At 43.5% G+C, this 17,218-nt stretch overlaps 1 protein-coding gene across 1 annotated transcript; it reads right to left on the bottom strand.

Moving 5' to 3' along the window:
* Positions 1 to 2,686: 2,686 nt before the first annotated feature.
* Positions 2,687 to 16,665, bottom strand: KIAA2018 (KIAA2018 ortholog). Its single transcript, XM_010137302.1, has 5 exons — positions 16,607 to 16,665; positions 14,387 to 14,415; positions 11,931 to 12,013; positions 10,306 to 10,402; positions 2,687 to 9,160 (listed from the first exon to the last, which is right to left on the bottom strand). The coding sequence occupies exons 1-5, from the start codon at positions 16,651 to 16,653 to the stop codon at positions 2,700 to 2,702; spliced, it is 6,717 nt and encodes a 2,238-aa protein (XP_010135604.1). The 5' UTR covers positions 16,654 to 16,665; the 3' UTR covers positions 2,687 to 2,699.
* Positions 16,666 to 17,218: the final 553 nt, after the last annotated feature.

Raw genomic sequence — 17,218 nt, 5'->3', positions numbered from 1 at the left:
CTCCCAAGACCTTTGACAGATGACCTAGAGGGCTGCTGCCATAACATCCACTAGCTCCTTCAGTACCGTTGGATGAATCCCATCAGACCCCATGGATTTGTGAACATTCAACTGTGGCAACTGGTCTGTGTAAGTTTACAAGCTCACTCCAGTTTTCAAAGATGCCATGAGGTCATGTAGTTTTCCCAGCAGAGGAAACTAACATGACACTAGGTGAATACCTGGAATGATGACCAGGATTAACATCTACATATACAGTCCTGGCAGAAAGGGTTTAATTTTTCACTACTTTCTCCTGAAAGCCCAATACAGCGCTGCACACACAACACCATTTAAAGAGGGCAAGAATGGCTGACTTGCTTTCCCCGTAAAGGTTTAGATGAGTGTGTACTGCACAGCACAGCTGCTGACTCAACACCCCTCTCCTTATCACCCACAACCCCGACATGGAGCCACTCATCGCTATGGAACTCCTTTCACCACTGGAGACAGCCCCTTCCAGATCTACTGCATTAGGGAACTCACTTTGGTCAAGAGTCTCTGCAGACGACACCCAGACCTGCACTGCGCTTAGTCGGAGTTAAGGGCTGGCTGTCATTCCTGAACCTCCTGCTCTGAACAGGCCACTTGCTGCCATTCGGTCAGTAACAGCACTTTGGCCGCCCATTTTACAGTCAAACTCAGACAAGCTGCCTTGCTGTGAAGTGGAATAAATATTAAATCTATTATTTTTAAGAAACACAGAGAAGTGATGCACCACCTAGATTTAGTGTCCTAAGATAAGCTCCATCTGAATTAAAAAGTGATTCACAAGTTGAGTTAGAACCATTTGACGTAACTTTGCAGGAAAACATCAGACCCCAGGTTACAAGAGCAGAGACATCGCCAGGATGGACTACAGACACAGCCCACTTCTTTTTTATGCTAAAGCCTCTTTACCTTCCCGGATCATTGTAAAAACGCTTATAAAAAATGAGGCCTGGGCAGTCCAGCTATGGAGAAACCCTTCAGGTCCTTCTTTGCAGGTCCTATTCCTGGGAGACAGAGGAATATCTTCCCTCTTGCCTTTCAAAGAAAAAAGAAAAAAAACCCAACCCCCCCCTGAAAAATCCCAGGGAGTCTCTTCCTCCCCACACCCGCACCGGGAGAGGCAGTGGGGAAGAACCTGTGGCAGGTCCCAGGAGCAGCAAGATGATGCAGCACTAGTGGACCACACACAAGGGTTTCAAGCTTAGCCTGCCCGGAGAAGAGGCCTGGAGCACTTTTTGCCACGCCCTGGCTGGTAGCGGGAGGATTGCATACAAGTGAACCTGAAGCTACTCTGTTATTTGAAGGATCAAAACCAGAACAGTATTTCCAAGCACATAAATATAAACACAAATATTTCTGCCTTGACAAAGAAAACCTGCTGCAGGGCCATTAAATAAATAAAACTTAGCTAGTTCGGCCCTTTCCTTTAAAAAAAGGTGATCAAACTCTGTGGAGGTCCTGGAGAACGACCCAGCGCACGCACACTCACCCCGTCTCTCATGCACATACAAACACATCCCCCTTCCTCGTGGGGCTCAAGTCACAACGTCTTCCTGGTAACACAGCGTTTCAGTCCGCAATCACACGGGTTTAGACCAAAGGTGCATTCAAGTGCAGAGTACTGATATTAACTTGGGCCCATTCCTGTCAGCAAGATTAAGTAAAATGTGCCCCCAAGGATTCCCCCTCATTTTGCAGGATGCCACAGTCTCGGTTCTCCTCCCACGTGCCACCTGGTACAACAAAGGGCTGTCACCTACAGAAACCAGAAAGCTGGTGTCTGAGCAGGGCCAAAGAAAAGGGGGGTGGTGGGGGGGGAAGACACTAAGAAGGTGCTAAACAAGGAACAAACCCCACCCTGAGGTAGCTTGCAGCATAGCAACAAGGAAATGGCAACAAATAGGACTGTCTCCACTGACCACTACATTAAAATGTTGACCAAGTTGAGCAGTAACTGAAGCCACTGCTGAAACGGATCCAAACAAAATTCTTCTTAGAAACAGAATGCTGGGTGTTAAAGAAATCTGAATTTTCTAAACCAGTATTTTTAACTGCTGACCGTGGAAACGCATAGTGATTTTAGCCAGGTGAAGTCAGCCTCAAGTCAAGTGCGGGTGACAAGCTTCAAACAGACAGAAGCTGCACAGCAAATGCCTTTGCCAATTAATGCTGGGTTAACGTAGACTGGACTTTTGTTGAGGCTCCTGAAGATATTTTACAAAGGAAAAAGAGAAAACCAAGCCACTTCAAGTTCATCTGTAATTTCAGGCAAACGCATCAGAAACAAAACGAAACCTGTAGCACTTGTTTCCTGTCTCCCAAATGGATGCTCTCACTCCTTTCTTTACATCCGCGTATGACTGAGGGTGGCCCTTACCCTGGAACAATCGGACAACAAACCTGATTGTTGGAAAATCAACAACCAGTATTTGCACAGCTCTCAATGTTGCATCCTTACTGTTTCCTAGTAAGTAAGCATGCATTGCTATAGGCACTGGTGCTTAGAGTTCGTAAGGTGGGTGGAAATACAGCGGGTATATAAATACGGAAAGTACCCATATACATACAGTTAGGCAAATAAACAGTGATGCTATGAATGGTCTCTTCGGGGACGCCAGTAAGATCCGCTCTCTTCTTCTTAAGAAGACCAGCAGTCAGTCTATCAGTCTTCATACAGCTGAGCTGCAGTCGTGACCTAGAATATGGCTTATATTGTGGGCAGGTCGGTTTGAGGACTGCTTAGAAGAATCTGAAGCAGATGTGTTTGCAATGGAAAGCAAAGGCGACATTGCTGAACCATCTGGAGGAAGAGCTGTGGCTATTTCTGGAAACAAAGACGTCAAGTTAAAATTGGATAAGTGTGACGTGTTGGTCATGTGCATCGGCGGCATATCCGGAAGCAAAGGAAAACTTGGCTGAGCAAAACCAACAGGCCTGGGAGGAGACAAAATGGATCCAAACCGGTTGTTTAAACTTCCGCTACTCGGCTTCTCTGTGCTTGGGTTAGGAAACATTTGATTGGGGAAGTAAGGGATAGAAATGTCATTGGAAAGGGTAGGGTGGGCAGGAGAGTAAGGTGGGTAGAAGGAAGGCAGCGTATTCTGAGGATCAACTGGGATTAGAGCTGGTGTCCGAGTGGCACTAGGCTGAGTGACCGGCGGGATGAAAGAGGCATTGGCATTTATTGGGGGATTCATGCCACTCTCCGGAATAAAAGGGAATCCAAAATTCTGAGAGAGAGTATGTTGGTCAGGGGCCGCATTATCGTTAGACATCTGAGGGCCGTCAGCCATGAATCGGACAATGCTTCCTCTTTTCTCTATCGCAGACTGCTGGCGCCCAAGGATCATACTGCTGCTGGTGGACAGGGGAAGATGGGGAAGACTAGGGTCAAAAACATTTCCGTGTCTTTGATTTCCAGATCGATTCCTTTCGGGCTGACGTATTTTAGAACCTCCACTATCTTGCAGAGGGTGCCTTGACCGCTGAGTAACCGAAGAATTTGGCTGACGAACGGAAGGCTGCCCTTGCTCGCCATTTCCGTGAGAAACTGCAGGGTGAGGGTGAGTTGGCCTCACAACTCCATGCATGTTGCTAGAAACAGGAGTGTTCATGTGGCTCTTAGTTCCATGACTGTCTGTCATCCTCATGGGATTCGACTTCTGCACAGAGATGTTTGGGCTTGTGTTGCGACCCTGAATATCTCCTGAGGAAGAAGAACTCGAAAAGGGAATATTCAAAGAACTGTTCCTTGTGTTAATTGCACCAATAGTCATGTCACAGCTCTCCCGACTCTGGCCATCACCATCTCTTCGGATGTGGACGCTCTCTCGCGCTGGGGGACAGTTGTATTCAATTGTGGAGGAGGCGCCACACTGTGTGTTCCTTTGATGTTCTGGGATTGATCTTTGGCTCCCACTAACTTGATCTCCAAGGTGAGGGGCAAGTAAACTCTGCATAAAACTCTGGTGGCACGTGTTGTCATTTTCCCTCGATGGCAGGGTATTTCCTGCCGGAATACCTTGTACTGGCTGGTAGGGCAATCTCTTCTGTCTCTCTATGGATGGCCCAGTATTTTGACCAATTCGAAACGCCTGTGACTGCATGCCCCTAAGGGATGACACGGAATTACCAATTTCACTGTTTCTTGAAGCCTGTACTTCAAAATTGCCTGTTGGTTGTTGACTGGGTCCAGCTGGCTTAAATGTCTGACATTCAGAAAGCCTCTGTACATCTGAGCCAACCGGATGGTCGACAGGTAAGCGGCCCTGCATGTTATGAATCACCAATCCTTTATTTCTAGAAACATCAAGATAACTTCTCATTTCCAGCTGGTCAGAAACCCTAGGGCCTTGAAGAGGTATTCCTATCCTCTGTTCCGAATTAGAGGGTGTCTTCCCAATGAGTGCCTCAGCAGAGTAGCTGGAAACTCTATTTCTTTCCTGCCTATGAGGGGTGCACGTCATGTCTGATGGCCTGGTTACGATACTCGCCTGGGACACCATTTGCTGCTCCAAGCCCCTCGAGGTCATGAGTCTTTGCATCTGATTGTGCCCTGCCACATGTTCAGAAGCTGAACCTTGCTGTCTGCTGCTCACCTCTTGTTGCTGTTGATGCAGAATATCCTGATTTATATGGCTCTGAGGGTGGTTATGATGGTTTCTGCTTGTTGCAGCATTTTCACAGTTCTTTTCAGGTTGGGAAGCTCCAAAGTGCTGCTGCATCTGCTGCTGCATTTGCTGGTGGTGAGGATGAGGCTGACCACCTTTTTGCCGTGATTGATCACTTCCGTGGTGCTTTTGCTGTAGAGAAAGTTGTGTGGCTTGTGTTCCCTGGATGAGATTTCGTTTCTTTTGCATCTGCACCTCCTGCTGTATTGTTCGCTGTTGGTGGACACTGTGGGGTTGAGAGTGGACCGAGTTTTCCCCATGAGAGACATGGTGCTGCAGCTGATACAAGTGGTGCCTTTCTCTTAACTGACCAGCCTGCTGTTGCTTTAGGTAAGGATGGTTACTGTGAAGGTGAGATATGCCTTGAGCAGGAACATGTTGAATTGGCTGCAAGTGCTGCCCTGTCTGGCCTTGCTGCTCTGAAATTGACGGCTGAGAACCACACTGGACTTCCGTTTGTCTCAAAGCTGGTGTTACAAAGTTGCTGTTGGGCGGGAATAACCTAGTAAGGCCATCGGTGTGCCCCTGATTGCTCACCGACGCCACTGAATTGGATGAATTGGGAGGAATCTGGCCGACTAGCATCTGGGTTTGATCAGCGATACTCTCTGGTGTTCGGTTCATCAATGCCATCCCTTCAAGCCGTATAGGCGTTGTCTGGCACTGCTTTTGCCTCTTGGCCGTGGAAAGCAGAAGGTCATCTTGAACAGCCCGCTTGGCAGAGTCTTTGCGACCTTCGTGATTTTGCTGCTTTAAGTGTGGTTCCTGCAGCTGGGGAGCCTGCATGGTGCTTGCCCTAATGGCATTCAGTTGTTCCTGAGCATATTCACTCATCATAGCGGGCCCTGGGGACTGATTGATGTACGTGCTAGATGGAAGGGGGAGGCTCACGGTTGCAGGGACACTTGCTGGCTCTGAGGCCTGGGATAAACTCGAGCAACTCACAAGGGGATGGACAATGCGACTCTGGTGTATTAGATTATTCACGCTTAAACTAGTTATGCTTGGTGACTGGGAAGTGGAAATCTGTAAAGAAGTGTTTGATGTTTCCACGCCTGCTACGGAGCAGCTCGGCTTTTCAACCTGTCTATCAACGTTTGTTTGTACTGTATCTTGAGTGCTGAATTTGTTTGGTGTCACTTCCAACGGCCCTGCATTGTTTTCTTTCATTGTTTGAGGTTTAAAAGGCTGTCGCTCTCTCTCCAAAGCTGCAACCTCAGTTGACTTAGAGATAGCATCCCTCATGTTAACTTGTATTCCTCCTCCCCCTTTCTCAAGGTTTTCCTGGTCAAAAATAGCTCTTGCTGCAAGAGCTACAATGTCAGTCTGTTCTGAAAACGTGCAGCTGTTACATGTACTCGTTGAGGTGCTGCTAGTGATGTCTTCTCTGGTGGTATCTGGCAACATAGATGCAACTGAGAAGCCTCGACTGCTGCCAGAGCTAGTTGACATTGGGGAGTCTGCTTGTCGGCTAGTGATAAGGGAAGCACTGACTACTTCCTGATCAGAAATGCAGGAGTGATGCTGGGAGAGAGTATCACCTTCCGTGTTCATTAGCAAGAGTTCCTGCTTCCCAGGCAAATCAACATTTGAGTCTGATTTCGAGTTTTCCATGGGAAAAGTAGAATGCTCCCCCTGAACGGTAAATGAAGAGGTTTTTTCTGCAGTTGTTCTTTCTTTTGTGAGATCAGACAGCATTTTGGATAGACCTTGTCCTTCTAACAAGTCTGCATCTTGCATGACCACTGAGGAATCCTCTGCAACATTGCAGGACTCTGAAACTGTTCCTGCCTTGGAAGTATGACCTGCTGTGCTGTTCTGTGCTGCTGATGTCCCAACAACCTGAGTATGTGTCACACGTGCTTCAGTGCGGGAGGACGTTGAGGTACTGGGGGGTTCAGAAGGTTTGGGGGACTCTGACAAGGCAGAGCCTGTTGGTGGATGGTTCTGAGACCCACGGGCCTGCTGGCAAGGAGCAGCATCTTTGGCAGTTGGTGGGACGAGCACCAGCTGCTCCGACACCACGGATGCCAGCGGTGAGGAAGTGGGAGCCTCTGCTGAGCTTGGTTCGGGGACAGAGCAGGTTTTGGCTGCCTGTTCAGAGCTTGCAGTCTCTTTGGAATGACAGTCAGAAGCACTGACACCACTTGATGCTTCCACACCACTCGTCTGTGATGTTGTTAAAGCTTGCAATGCTGCTGGAGTGTTTTCAAGCAGCCCCTCACCGTCTGAATGCTTTGCTGCAGTTTCCACAGGAGCAGAGTCCGTCTTCCCTGCATCTTTGCAGGGAACTGCTGGGCAGGACACTTTGCTGTTGACTGCTTGGTGTTTCTTTGTACCTGGCTTTTTGTTTGACCTTTTTGATTTTGCATTGGATGGCAAGCCAGCAGCTGCTTTTTGGGGGGAAGCATTTATTGAGTTAGATGCACCAGTTAATACTGAAACCTCTGCAGCTACTGAAGATGCCACAGAAGTTGGTAATGACACACAGCTGACGGTGGCAATCTGGTTATTGACAGTCGTAGGATTGGTAGGGTGGCTGAGAGTCAAGTGTAAGCAGCTCTGTCCAGCCATCTGTGATATGCTTTGATTGAGATTAGCTAAAGCACCAAATGTATTGAGGGCAACATTGGTATTTGGATCTTCGCTGGTGGTGGGTTGAATGATTTGCATAGGGGCTTGATTTGAAGCTCCAGATGAAGAGATCACAGGCTGCAATGCAAAAAGCTGCCCATTTAATGAGATAGTCTGAGGATGCTGTTGATTTGACATTGTAACTGAAAACGTTTGGGTAGAGCTAGAAGACGGCAAGGAGGATGGTCTTGGTAATATATGGACAAGGTGTTTCCCTCCAAAAGTCTGCGGAAGAGAGGCATTTTGTACGGAGCTGCTAGAGTTTGCGATCGCGGTCAGCCCGTTCACGGGAACTCTGACAGCAGCAGAAGGCTGAGCAGTGAGGAGGGGAAGAGGAGTCTGATTAGCGGCTTGTATAATTACGATTTGCTGACTAACATTTTGGCTGGGAATTTCTGCTCTCACAATCGGAGGGCACGGAGCAGGGTTTGGAGGCTGGAGAATGATGACATTCTGGTTAGGTGGTGCTCCTGTCACAGTTGACACAACTGGCTGAGCCATCTGAATCACCTGCATAGCTGAATTTAATGGAAGGATATTTCCTGCAGCCTGAGTTTTAACCTGTGGCTGGCTGATTAATGGCTGCACAGGTAAGGGTGGGCACGAGGGCAAGGTAACTACAATCTGTTCAGCTGCCTGGCCATCCCCAGGCAGAGAAGCATTCAAACTGATACTTGTAGTCAGGGGCCTGCTGTGAGCAGAAGCTACAGTACCAGCACCGTTAACTGGCTCTAACAGGGCAGTCATTATACCAGATGGTGTTTGGCTTAGTGGCTGAACAGTATTTCCTGCTAACTGCAAAGTTGTCCATGTGGTCTGTGTGTTTCCAGCTGAAGGCATCCGTGTAAGGCTACTCATGTTTTTCAAGTCCGAGGTGCCAACACCTGAAGAGCTTGAAAAAGACCAGCAGTTCTCTATGGGACTGGCAGGCAGAGTGCTTATTGCCGTCGCAGCCTTACCTCCTGCTGCTGAAGTCACAGGCATTCCAGCACTACTTACCAAGTCTGTACTTTTGAGGACATTTACAGAGGAAAAACTATCTGTAGCAGACAGTCTCACAGAGGGCACACAACCTGTGTCTGTGGTTGAAACGACACAGCTTTTCTGAAGGTCACTCCTAGAACTGTGTGTACTCGAGCAGGTTGCATTCACCTGTTGAACTTGGGAGGCTTCCGTAGAGGCATTGGAAGGAAGGCTGACTCCCTGCGGGAGTGTTTTCTTTGTTAATTTACTGCCCTCCTCCTCATTTTTACTTTTGGGGAGGTTTTGATTATTCTGTGGTGCATTACTAAAAGAACACTGTATTTCCGGTTCTGTTCTGGACTGAGACACGCTCTGTGAGCTGGCAGTAGCAGCAGCGAGCACGCCTCGCTCATTCTCCGCAGTGGAAAGCTCAAGAACGTTCCCTGATGGAGCTGCCCGAGCAGATGCTGGCGGAGAAACCGTAGTTTGCGACTGTGGCTTGTTTTCTGTGGGGTAAATACCAGAAATTGTCACAGGAGTCACTAGGTTGCAAGTTCTCTGGACTGGCACAACATTGGCTGTTTGCTTTTGTAAATTATGACCAACATTAAATGTTATTCCCTGGACGGATGCCCCCTGGTTATTTCCGTTGGGCTGACTCCCGTTTGAATAGACAATGATGTTCTTCTGAACCTGATCACCAGGAATAACAACCGAGACCTTCGCATTTTTCAGATTTCCCTTCCAGTGGATTGTAGGGTCATCATACAGGCAAATATCATTTGCTTTCAGCAGTTCGATGTATCTCCCATTTTCCTTTTGTAGTTCATCCAACTGTTTCCGGAGTTTTTTTATCTCTTCAGCTACAAAACAGTGAGAACACCCATTATATCAGCACCCGCGCAATACTAGGTAGTGTTACCACATGACTTGGAGAGTAAGCACTACGCAGGGTTGAAATAAATTGTTAATAATGTATGCTCTCTTCAAATGGTTAACATAACAGAAATGAAGACTCTTATCCTGATTAGCCTCTCTACCGAGCAGGAAAGTGAATGAACTTCACAGACTACTCTGTTACTAATAGCAAGATATGTCAGATTACTTAGTGTAGAAAAAACATCATGACTAACTCAGATGAAACTGAACACTAATCTAATCGTTTAATTATTGAAGGAAAGATGAGCATATTAATTTATCTCTTTCATTTTCCTGCTCCTTTGCCAACACTAAAACTGTTTTTACTTAATCGATAATCTCGTAGCTTTCCAGGACAATTAAGTTTCATTACATCTGAAAATGATATGCGAAATTAAGTACAAAGCACTTATGTAAAGCCACAAAACCCAGCAAAGCACTTGGAGATGGCTCACCTAACTAGGAAAAGGTTTTCCAAACCAAATTATTTCAACAAGAGAAAAATGAACTATTTAGAATTTCATTCTATGGGTAGAAATAAAAATCATAAACCACAACATAGGCTCTCAGATTATTTCTGACATACCTCTATCACTGTATTTTTATGCTTCTGTTCAAGAAGATTTTATATGATGCGTTATATTTTTATAAAATAGGCTGTTACCACTTTTACAGCATTTGAAAAGGAAAAAAAGTAGCTCTATGCATGAAGGAAACTCCATTTCTTCGATGAAAGAAATCTACCTGAAGTTTGTCGAAATCGTTCTGGTAGAATAAACACTGGAGTACTACAGCACAATAAATCAGGATGGAATCTACAAGATGATGTTGCATCACCTATAAGCTCTGTAATTCCTCTGCATCACAATGCAATTGCTCCATTATCTCAGAGCTATGTGCAAGAACTTGCACTGGGGCATTCCCTTGGCTTCCTGTTTCAATACAAGCAGCTGTATTTTTCCTGTATGTGCATGATGTCTTGGGATTCCCAAGTTTGTTGATCCAGGCTTTGTTGACAGTCGGTACTAACGGACACACACTGGAAGTGAGTGACAGAAATTCTAGAGCCTTCAGCAGCATCTGTACTTACCCTGTTCATTGTTCCCTCCATTTAACAGAAGTTCATCGTTCTGTCTTTTCATTTCTGTTATATACTTAAAGGCCTGATCCAGGATCATGTTTTTGCTCTTTAAAAGAAGACATATATATAAAATCAGGAGAAAAGTCTATCATTAGAAGATCCAGTAACAATGAGATTGCACTTGCTTTCAGAGGTCTTTATTTTAAAAATGTGCTAACCTGAATATTGTTGGGAGCTTTTTGTGGGGATTTTTTGGGTTGGGTTGTTTTTTTTGTTTGAGATAAAACACAAGTTTCATGAGTGATATTGACCCTAAAATGCTGTGAGGTCCTACAGAATAATATTTTCAACACTGCAGCTGACATTTTCTGATGCTGAAAGCAAGATACTAAGGCTATAGAACCTGAACAGCAAGCATCAGTGTTTGCTGAGTAGCCTAAAATTCTTGTTCACTGATAAACATACTCACCACATGAAATTCCAGGATACTGCCTTGTAAATATTTTATTAGGAAAGAAACAAATGTGGAGCAATTATCCAGGGAGGTGTATGCATAATTTTGAAACTAATATACTAGAGAATATGGAAAGAGAAAATCTGCCTTAAGTTCTCCTCCATTTTCTCTTATGAAACTATGCTTGTTCTCTCTGTAAAACCCCTTGTTCAGTTCTTAATTTCATCTACTGTTCTGTAGGAACAGTGTCTGCTGTAGATTGCTTTGTCTGGAAAAAGATGCTTCTCTCTACATCAACCTCAAACCATTAGTTTTGCTTCATCTTTCACAAGGACAGTGCCCTCAATTACTATTACTATTTCACTTTATGAGTTGCTTTCACCCCGTTATATGAAAGACGACAAAAATAAGCATGCATGCTGTTCTATTTACATCTTAGGCCATTACGTGATCCCCAGCAAAAGGCAGAGAAGGGATTGGAGATTGACCCTAAATCCGATCTTGCTTAACCTGCAACTTTCACCACTTGGGCATCATACAGCCTACATTAAACAGTACCAGTAGAAAATGGCTTGGCAAAGAGCAGCTGCACAAGTTAAACCAGCAACCTGCCGGCCAGATCCAACCTACTTCTCTCCAGCTTGCCACACCTCCTACAGAGGAAAGGGTGAACAGCCCACCCAGCTGTGCAGCACAACAGGGCAGGCAGCAGCCGAGATGGGATTTTTACCTTCTGTTGTTACAATGCTCAGGCACCCTGAACAAGGGCTTTGTGTGAAGCAAATGTGCAGGCAGACCTCAGCAATCTGACCAAACTGCTATGGACAAATTAGTCTGGTTTATACCTGCTCAAAAATACTGCACGTATGAACAGAGTAGAAAATCAGCCACGTGTCCAACACGTACCGTCTCATTCCTTCAGCAATCATACGCAACACCTTCAGATAAAAAGCTCAAAATCTGCGTTACGTTCATGTGGCCCTGCACTTCCACAAAGGAATTCTGTTACAAAAGATTTTAAAAATACTAATAAATAGTAAGATTTTTTGAGCATATTAATTCAGACAGTTTTGCCTTCTTCCTGAGACAAATAGCAAAATATGTATTTATACTTCTACAGACAAGAAAACACACAAGAATTTTACAAGAAATTTGTATGCACCTTGGAACAGACACTCACTTGCTTAAGTGCTGGAGAGCAGGGAATGAGTTCTCCAATTCTGTTTATCCCAGCATTAATCTTCTTTTTTCGATGTCTCTCCACTAAGCAAAGATAATATGTGCTGTGTTATCTGGGAGGGCAAATCAGCAAAGCAGCAGCACAAGGAGCACCCATGCGAGGTCTCATAAATACATTGCTACGTGACGTGTTGGAACTCTTAGTAACTTTAGAGAGAAAAGAATTCCTCTAAGGCAAACCTCAGTTACTGAACTGACACTCAGCAGAACCGAGAGCTGTAACATAAGCAGCAAAATCTTTACAAGGTGGAGATTTCCCTTTGTGGAAAAGAGGAGCTACAGCAACTCAAAATTCAGGTTGTGATCATGCTTTCTAGCTGAGTTTTATGAAACTCTTTTCACAAGACGGATTGATTAACTTTAGGCATATAGAAAGAAAATGAACCAAGATTATGGGAAGAATCAGTTTCAGATTTGGGAAGGAAATCCATGTCTCCTATATACTAATGTCAAATTAGCACCAAAAGAAAAATAATTTAGATTTTAACAGTTTTCAATTTTAATTTTAGATTTACATTAATGGAGCAGTCAACACTGAATATAGCTGAGGCTCCAGGTACACGGACTATCAGTTACTCTTTTTTTATGTGCAAAGTTATAACTGTTCTGCAAGGTCTAACTATGTCTGGGAGTAAAGAAAATATTGAATGAACAGTATTTCCAGTGAACTACCTATTTTTTGAGAAGGTCAGAAAATGCTTCTATAGTCCTCTAGTGACACCGTTTACCTCTTCATGAGGCTTAAACACTGCTGCAAAGGGTCTGCGCTACAAGTCTACCAGTGTAAATACCTTTGGGCATGCTTTTTTCAGACTTCGCTAATCTCCTGTTTTCCACCCACCATATTCAGCTTCTTTCAAATGTAGTTGTCTCATGCAGCCATTTTTTTGACTGAAATATTTTGGTGTTCTATGCCAACTAAAACTATTAGATACCTTTTTCTCAAAGTGCCTGCTAAAAAAGTTCTGTCACAGCTTTGTCAAGATTCAAATCAAAGTATCATTTATTCATTGTGCTAAGGGTCTGCCTTGTAGTTTGTGAGGCTGGGCTGCTTTTGGTGGCACTCAGAAACACACAATGATCTGCAGGCGAGTATATTTTATTGTGCTCCTTTACAAAGGATATACTGATTTAATTTAAACAGTTTTATTTCAGTGGTCTGTCACTTCAAGCTACATTTCTCAAACTACTAAATTATTTTCTGTATTTCAAGACAGAATATAAACAGGTTGGTGGTTTGATAGAGACAGGCCTAAGTACACTCCACACAGACTGTTGTGCAATAAATTTACCATATAAACCAGAGCAGCTGTATAAACACTAGAATATGTGACCCTTGGGACTTTTATGTATCTTATTAATACACACTGATATCACAGTAGTGGTGAAGTGCCATTCCTTTGTTTTGATAATATTTTAAATGCTCTACTCAACTTGTCCAGATATTAGCAACTAAGCAAGCTACAGGGTTGGAGGGAGTTGGTCCCCACATCTTGCAGAGTTCAGCCCGGTAGATGAAGACTTTGAAAAACTATTGGCAAGTAAAACAGGAACTGAGAATTACAATGAGGTCAGCAATCTTAGAAGTAAACTTGGTAAGACTATTTCGTGATACTTCTTAATTCTTAAGAAATTAGTCACACCCTGGGGACAGCCTGACAAGTACTACAATCCACAGCCCTCACATGGAAACTACTCATGTTTTTTTTCCAGTTGAGTTTGTGAAGACCATACAATAATGCTGTTTAATAAGAAAAAGAATTGAAATCAAGTTATTAGGATAAACCAGGCCAAAACCTGTCAAGACTCTTCCTCAGTCCATCTTTCTGCTGCTACTTGTAGAAGATGCCATTGGAGCAAGACACGGACTGGTTGCTGCCCGAGGGTTGCGACTCCTGCAACATACAGCCAGTATTTGCACAGTATTTCTGGGACGCCAGCATCCAGGAGAGTGCCTCAAGGATAGGCTACAGCAATATTTCTAATCCAGAGAACCTCTAAAGCTCTTGGGTCAGATACCTGTCTCTGTTTTAAGAGAGGTGGGTATTACTTGTGCATGAAAGCCTGTGCATTTATTTTCCTTTAGAACTGAACACAGCTGAAGTTGTTTACTTCTTAGTTTACTAGCACAGGAAAGCCAGGGGCAGGGTCCTACTTTCACACTTGGGTGTACTACTGTAACCTTGTACCCTGGAAAACAGCAAACCACAGACCAATCAAGAGGCCCTTCTGCACAGATATTCTATGCCAGAGCACAGAAAGGTGTTTGGTAGGGTGGGGGGTTTTTTTAAGGAAATAAACTCCTATGAAGGAACTTTCTTAATGCAAAATGTGTTTTAATAGTTCAAAGAATCTGTGTTTACTTCCAGACCAAACAACAAAGCGTAATGTTCCTACCTGCATTATGTGTCTCCCGGTTTTTCTTTCTGTGAAACATAAAGGGAAAACAGTGATGTGAAGCAGAAGGGAAAAAATCCGCATACAAACAAACATTTCTTTTATTATTTCTATTACAGCTAAAAATACTAAATATTTTATTCTGTTCTGTGAACCAGAATGTAGAAGAAGTCACACGCACAAGGATTTGTCCTAGCCATTGGTATTAAATATTTTCTAACAAACATTAATTTGTGTTGAAACTTAAATAAATTTCAGTATAACAAGGCACAGCGTAATATCTGGTTATTGTTACATACCTACAGGGCAGAGAGGGATTTTAATGTTTCTGTTCAGCAACTATTTACACTATTCAGTGTTCAATAAGGACATATATAAAAAAAAATTAGTTCTATTTCTGAGCACCAAGGTAGTTAAATATTTGTTTGAAATGTTGCTTTAACGTTCACTGCATCAATGAAACAAGAGAAAATGTTACCACGCAAATTGATTTTTCCAGACATATTACCTTCAAGCATCATACCTTCTGGTATCAAACATGCTTCTTTTGTGTGAGGAACCAGAATTACCATTCCTCTGCACTTACTCAAAATTCTGTCTAGGTATATTTTGGGCATATGATGGTTGTCTTTGTTTTCACATGTTCTGGGATTTCTGGACCAATGACAACCATGTCAGAATCATTGTGCAGTGCTTCAAATGGCTTTGCTGGAAGTGAATAAATCCCAAACGTGTCCTCTACATATAAAAATCAGATGTAGTGTATACAAGGAGTAAGACAAATACTTTCAGGAAGTGTGGCAAAGCAAAGGACATGTTTTCTGGAAAAAGATACGTTCCAGAAAAAAAAAAAGATCTTTCAAAAGATTTCTGTCCAGTAGCACACTCTCAGTCTAGGTGTTTGGCTAGAGGATGCAAAAAGCAGAGTAGCATCTTCTGCTCTCCTTTTCCACTGCTACAGCACAATCCAGATGTAACAAGGAATCTGAAGTGAGAATGCAAGACACGTGGATAACAGGTGAGATTACTATGGGGCAAGTATCCTTTTACACTTTGAGTTGATATACGTTTATTTCTGGCAACTCACCAGAAGTAATGTGCACCTAGAGTAACTTGGACAACAATTACAAGACGGTAGTGTTACTGCAGATGGTGGGACCTGGACACTTTTGCTAAGAAATAACGCCTGAAGATAACATCTTCAAATCATAAAAATGCCAACTGAAGCCTGCACGTCTGTTCTACAGCTGTTCGAAGGATGAAGCTTTTGACTCATGGAAAACTTGTGCATTCCTGTTCAGGTGACACATAAAGTATCATTTACAATGGTTCCTTATTTTACAGTAAACCACAGTTCTCCCACTTACATCCAAAACAATCACCTGCCAGTCAGAACTGATCATATATCCTAAATATATGCAAGAATATAAAGCCTGGAGCGATCCAGGTGCCCTTTGATTCCCATTACCAATACAGAATCCAAAATCTGTATTTGTGGGGTATAAAGAGTCACAAAATCCACGAAGACAGAAAAAATTTCTGTAGAACTAATCAACATTCTCTCTGAGCTTTTCCTATCATAAATCATATCTTTCATAGCCAGCTAGCATAATAGGGATGCTGTTTTTAACGAGGGGAGGAAGGATTCCCCTACCGATCAGGTACTAGATCAATATGCTACTACAAATAAACAAAAACCTGGAAAAATTGTGATGATCTCTCAGTCACTTCATTACAAATTTTGGTCATGACGTTGCTGGACAATCTCAAGATTTATTTTGAATTCCAGCAGAGATTTGAGATGTAAGATCCAGATTCCACTGGGAATTGAGGAAAAGATCTAAATTACTCTGTCAAATTCAGTATAGTGACCCCCCAATATCTGCCAGGAGGCTCTGCAATAACACAGGCTGCACTCTAACCAAGGTGGTGACACAGTTTTATATGCATCGGAGTAGTCAGTCTAATAATCAAAGAATCTCCATCGCCTAGGCGGTGGCCCAGGTAGGCATGTCTTCAACAAATAGTTCGGCATAGACAGGGGAAGAAAGAAAAGGAGTTTTGCAGCCATAGTTCCCAGACTTTTGGATCAACTCTGGTCAACTCTCAAAACTTCTTGTGAATACCCTTATTGCCAAGCTTTTAGCTATAAACTTCATTGCTGCGACACATCTGCAGACTACAGATCTGCAAAATAGCCACTTTCCCACAGAAACTCACCGATGTTGCTTCTTAGTAGGTGTCTCATTCTCTGTCATCTCTGGCATGGTTTCGGAGAAGAGAGCCTGAAGAAAATTGTGGAAGGAATGAATAACTCTTGCACTCTTCTGAGTTCTTAGCATGAGACATTTCCTACATCGTTTTGCCTTTGGCCACAAGAACAGGGCCGTACTACAACGTATGCAGAAGTCCATCACCTTGATGTAGAGCAGCTGGTCGTGTGACTTAAAAATGAAAAACATTACCGAGCGGGATGCTTGTGAACTCCCACTGCCTATGATGAACCTATTTTCATTTCCTCAATTACTTTAAAAATAAAAAAAGATTATTATAATCCCAACTACTTTAAGGAAACAAGAAGGAACATTAGAGTATATGATTGATTTTTGAGTGGGAGGAGGTGCATACCGCTGAACTGTCTTTTGTCAGCCCTTCCTAACTGAATATGCATTCAATTCCCAGTTCTAAGTAAAGTAGGAATGCTAAGCAAAATACAAGCTACAACGAGGACATTTTACTAAACGCCAATTTAGAGTGTTATTAACATAGCAAATCACAAAACTTTCCTCCTATTGATGTACAACTTAAAAAGGGCAAAAAAGACACCCTACG

Source organism: Buceros rhinoceros, unplaced genomic scaffold (genome assembly GCF_000710305.1).
Source record: "Buceros rhinoceros silvestris isolate BGI_N320 unplaced genomic scaffold, ASM71030v1 scaffold30955, whole genome shotgun sequence".
NCBI lineage: Eukaryota > Metazoa > Chordata > Aves > Bucerotiformes > Bucerotidae > Buceros > Buceros rhinoceros.
The sequence above is the reverse complement of the archived record's forward strand: the minus strand, read 5'-3'. Positions and strand labels throughout refer to the sequence as shown.

What these genes read in the sequence shown, in the direction of transcription:
- KIAA2018 (XM_010137302.1), bottom strand. Translation starts at nt 16,653, where the DNA reads ATGCCAGAGATGACAGAGAATGAGACACCTACTAAGAAGCAACATCG. An exon ending in GCTCTCCAGCACTTAAGCAA is followed by an intron (nt 10,403 to 11,930) that starts GTGAGTGTCTGT and finishes CTTCTTTTAAAG; the next exon opens with AGCAAAAACATGATCCTGGA. An exon ending in TGGAGGGAACAATGAACAGG is followed by an intron (nt 9,161 to 10,305) that starts GTAAGTACAGAT and finishes ACTGTTTTGTAG; the next exon opens with CTGAAGAGATAAAAAAACTC.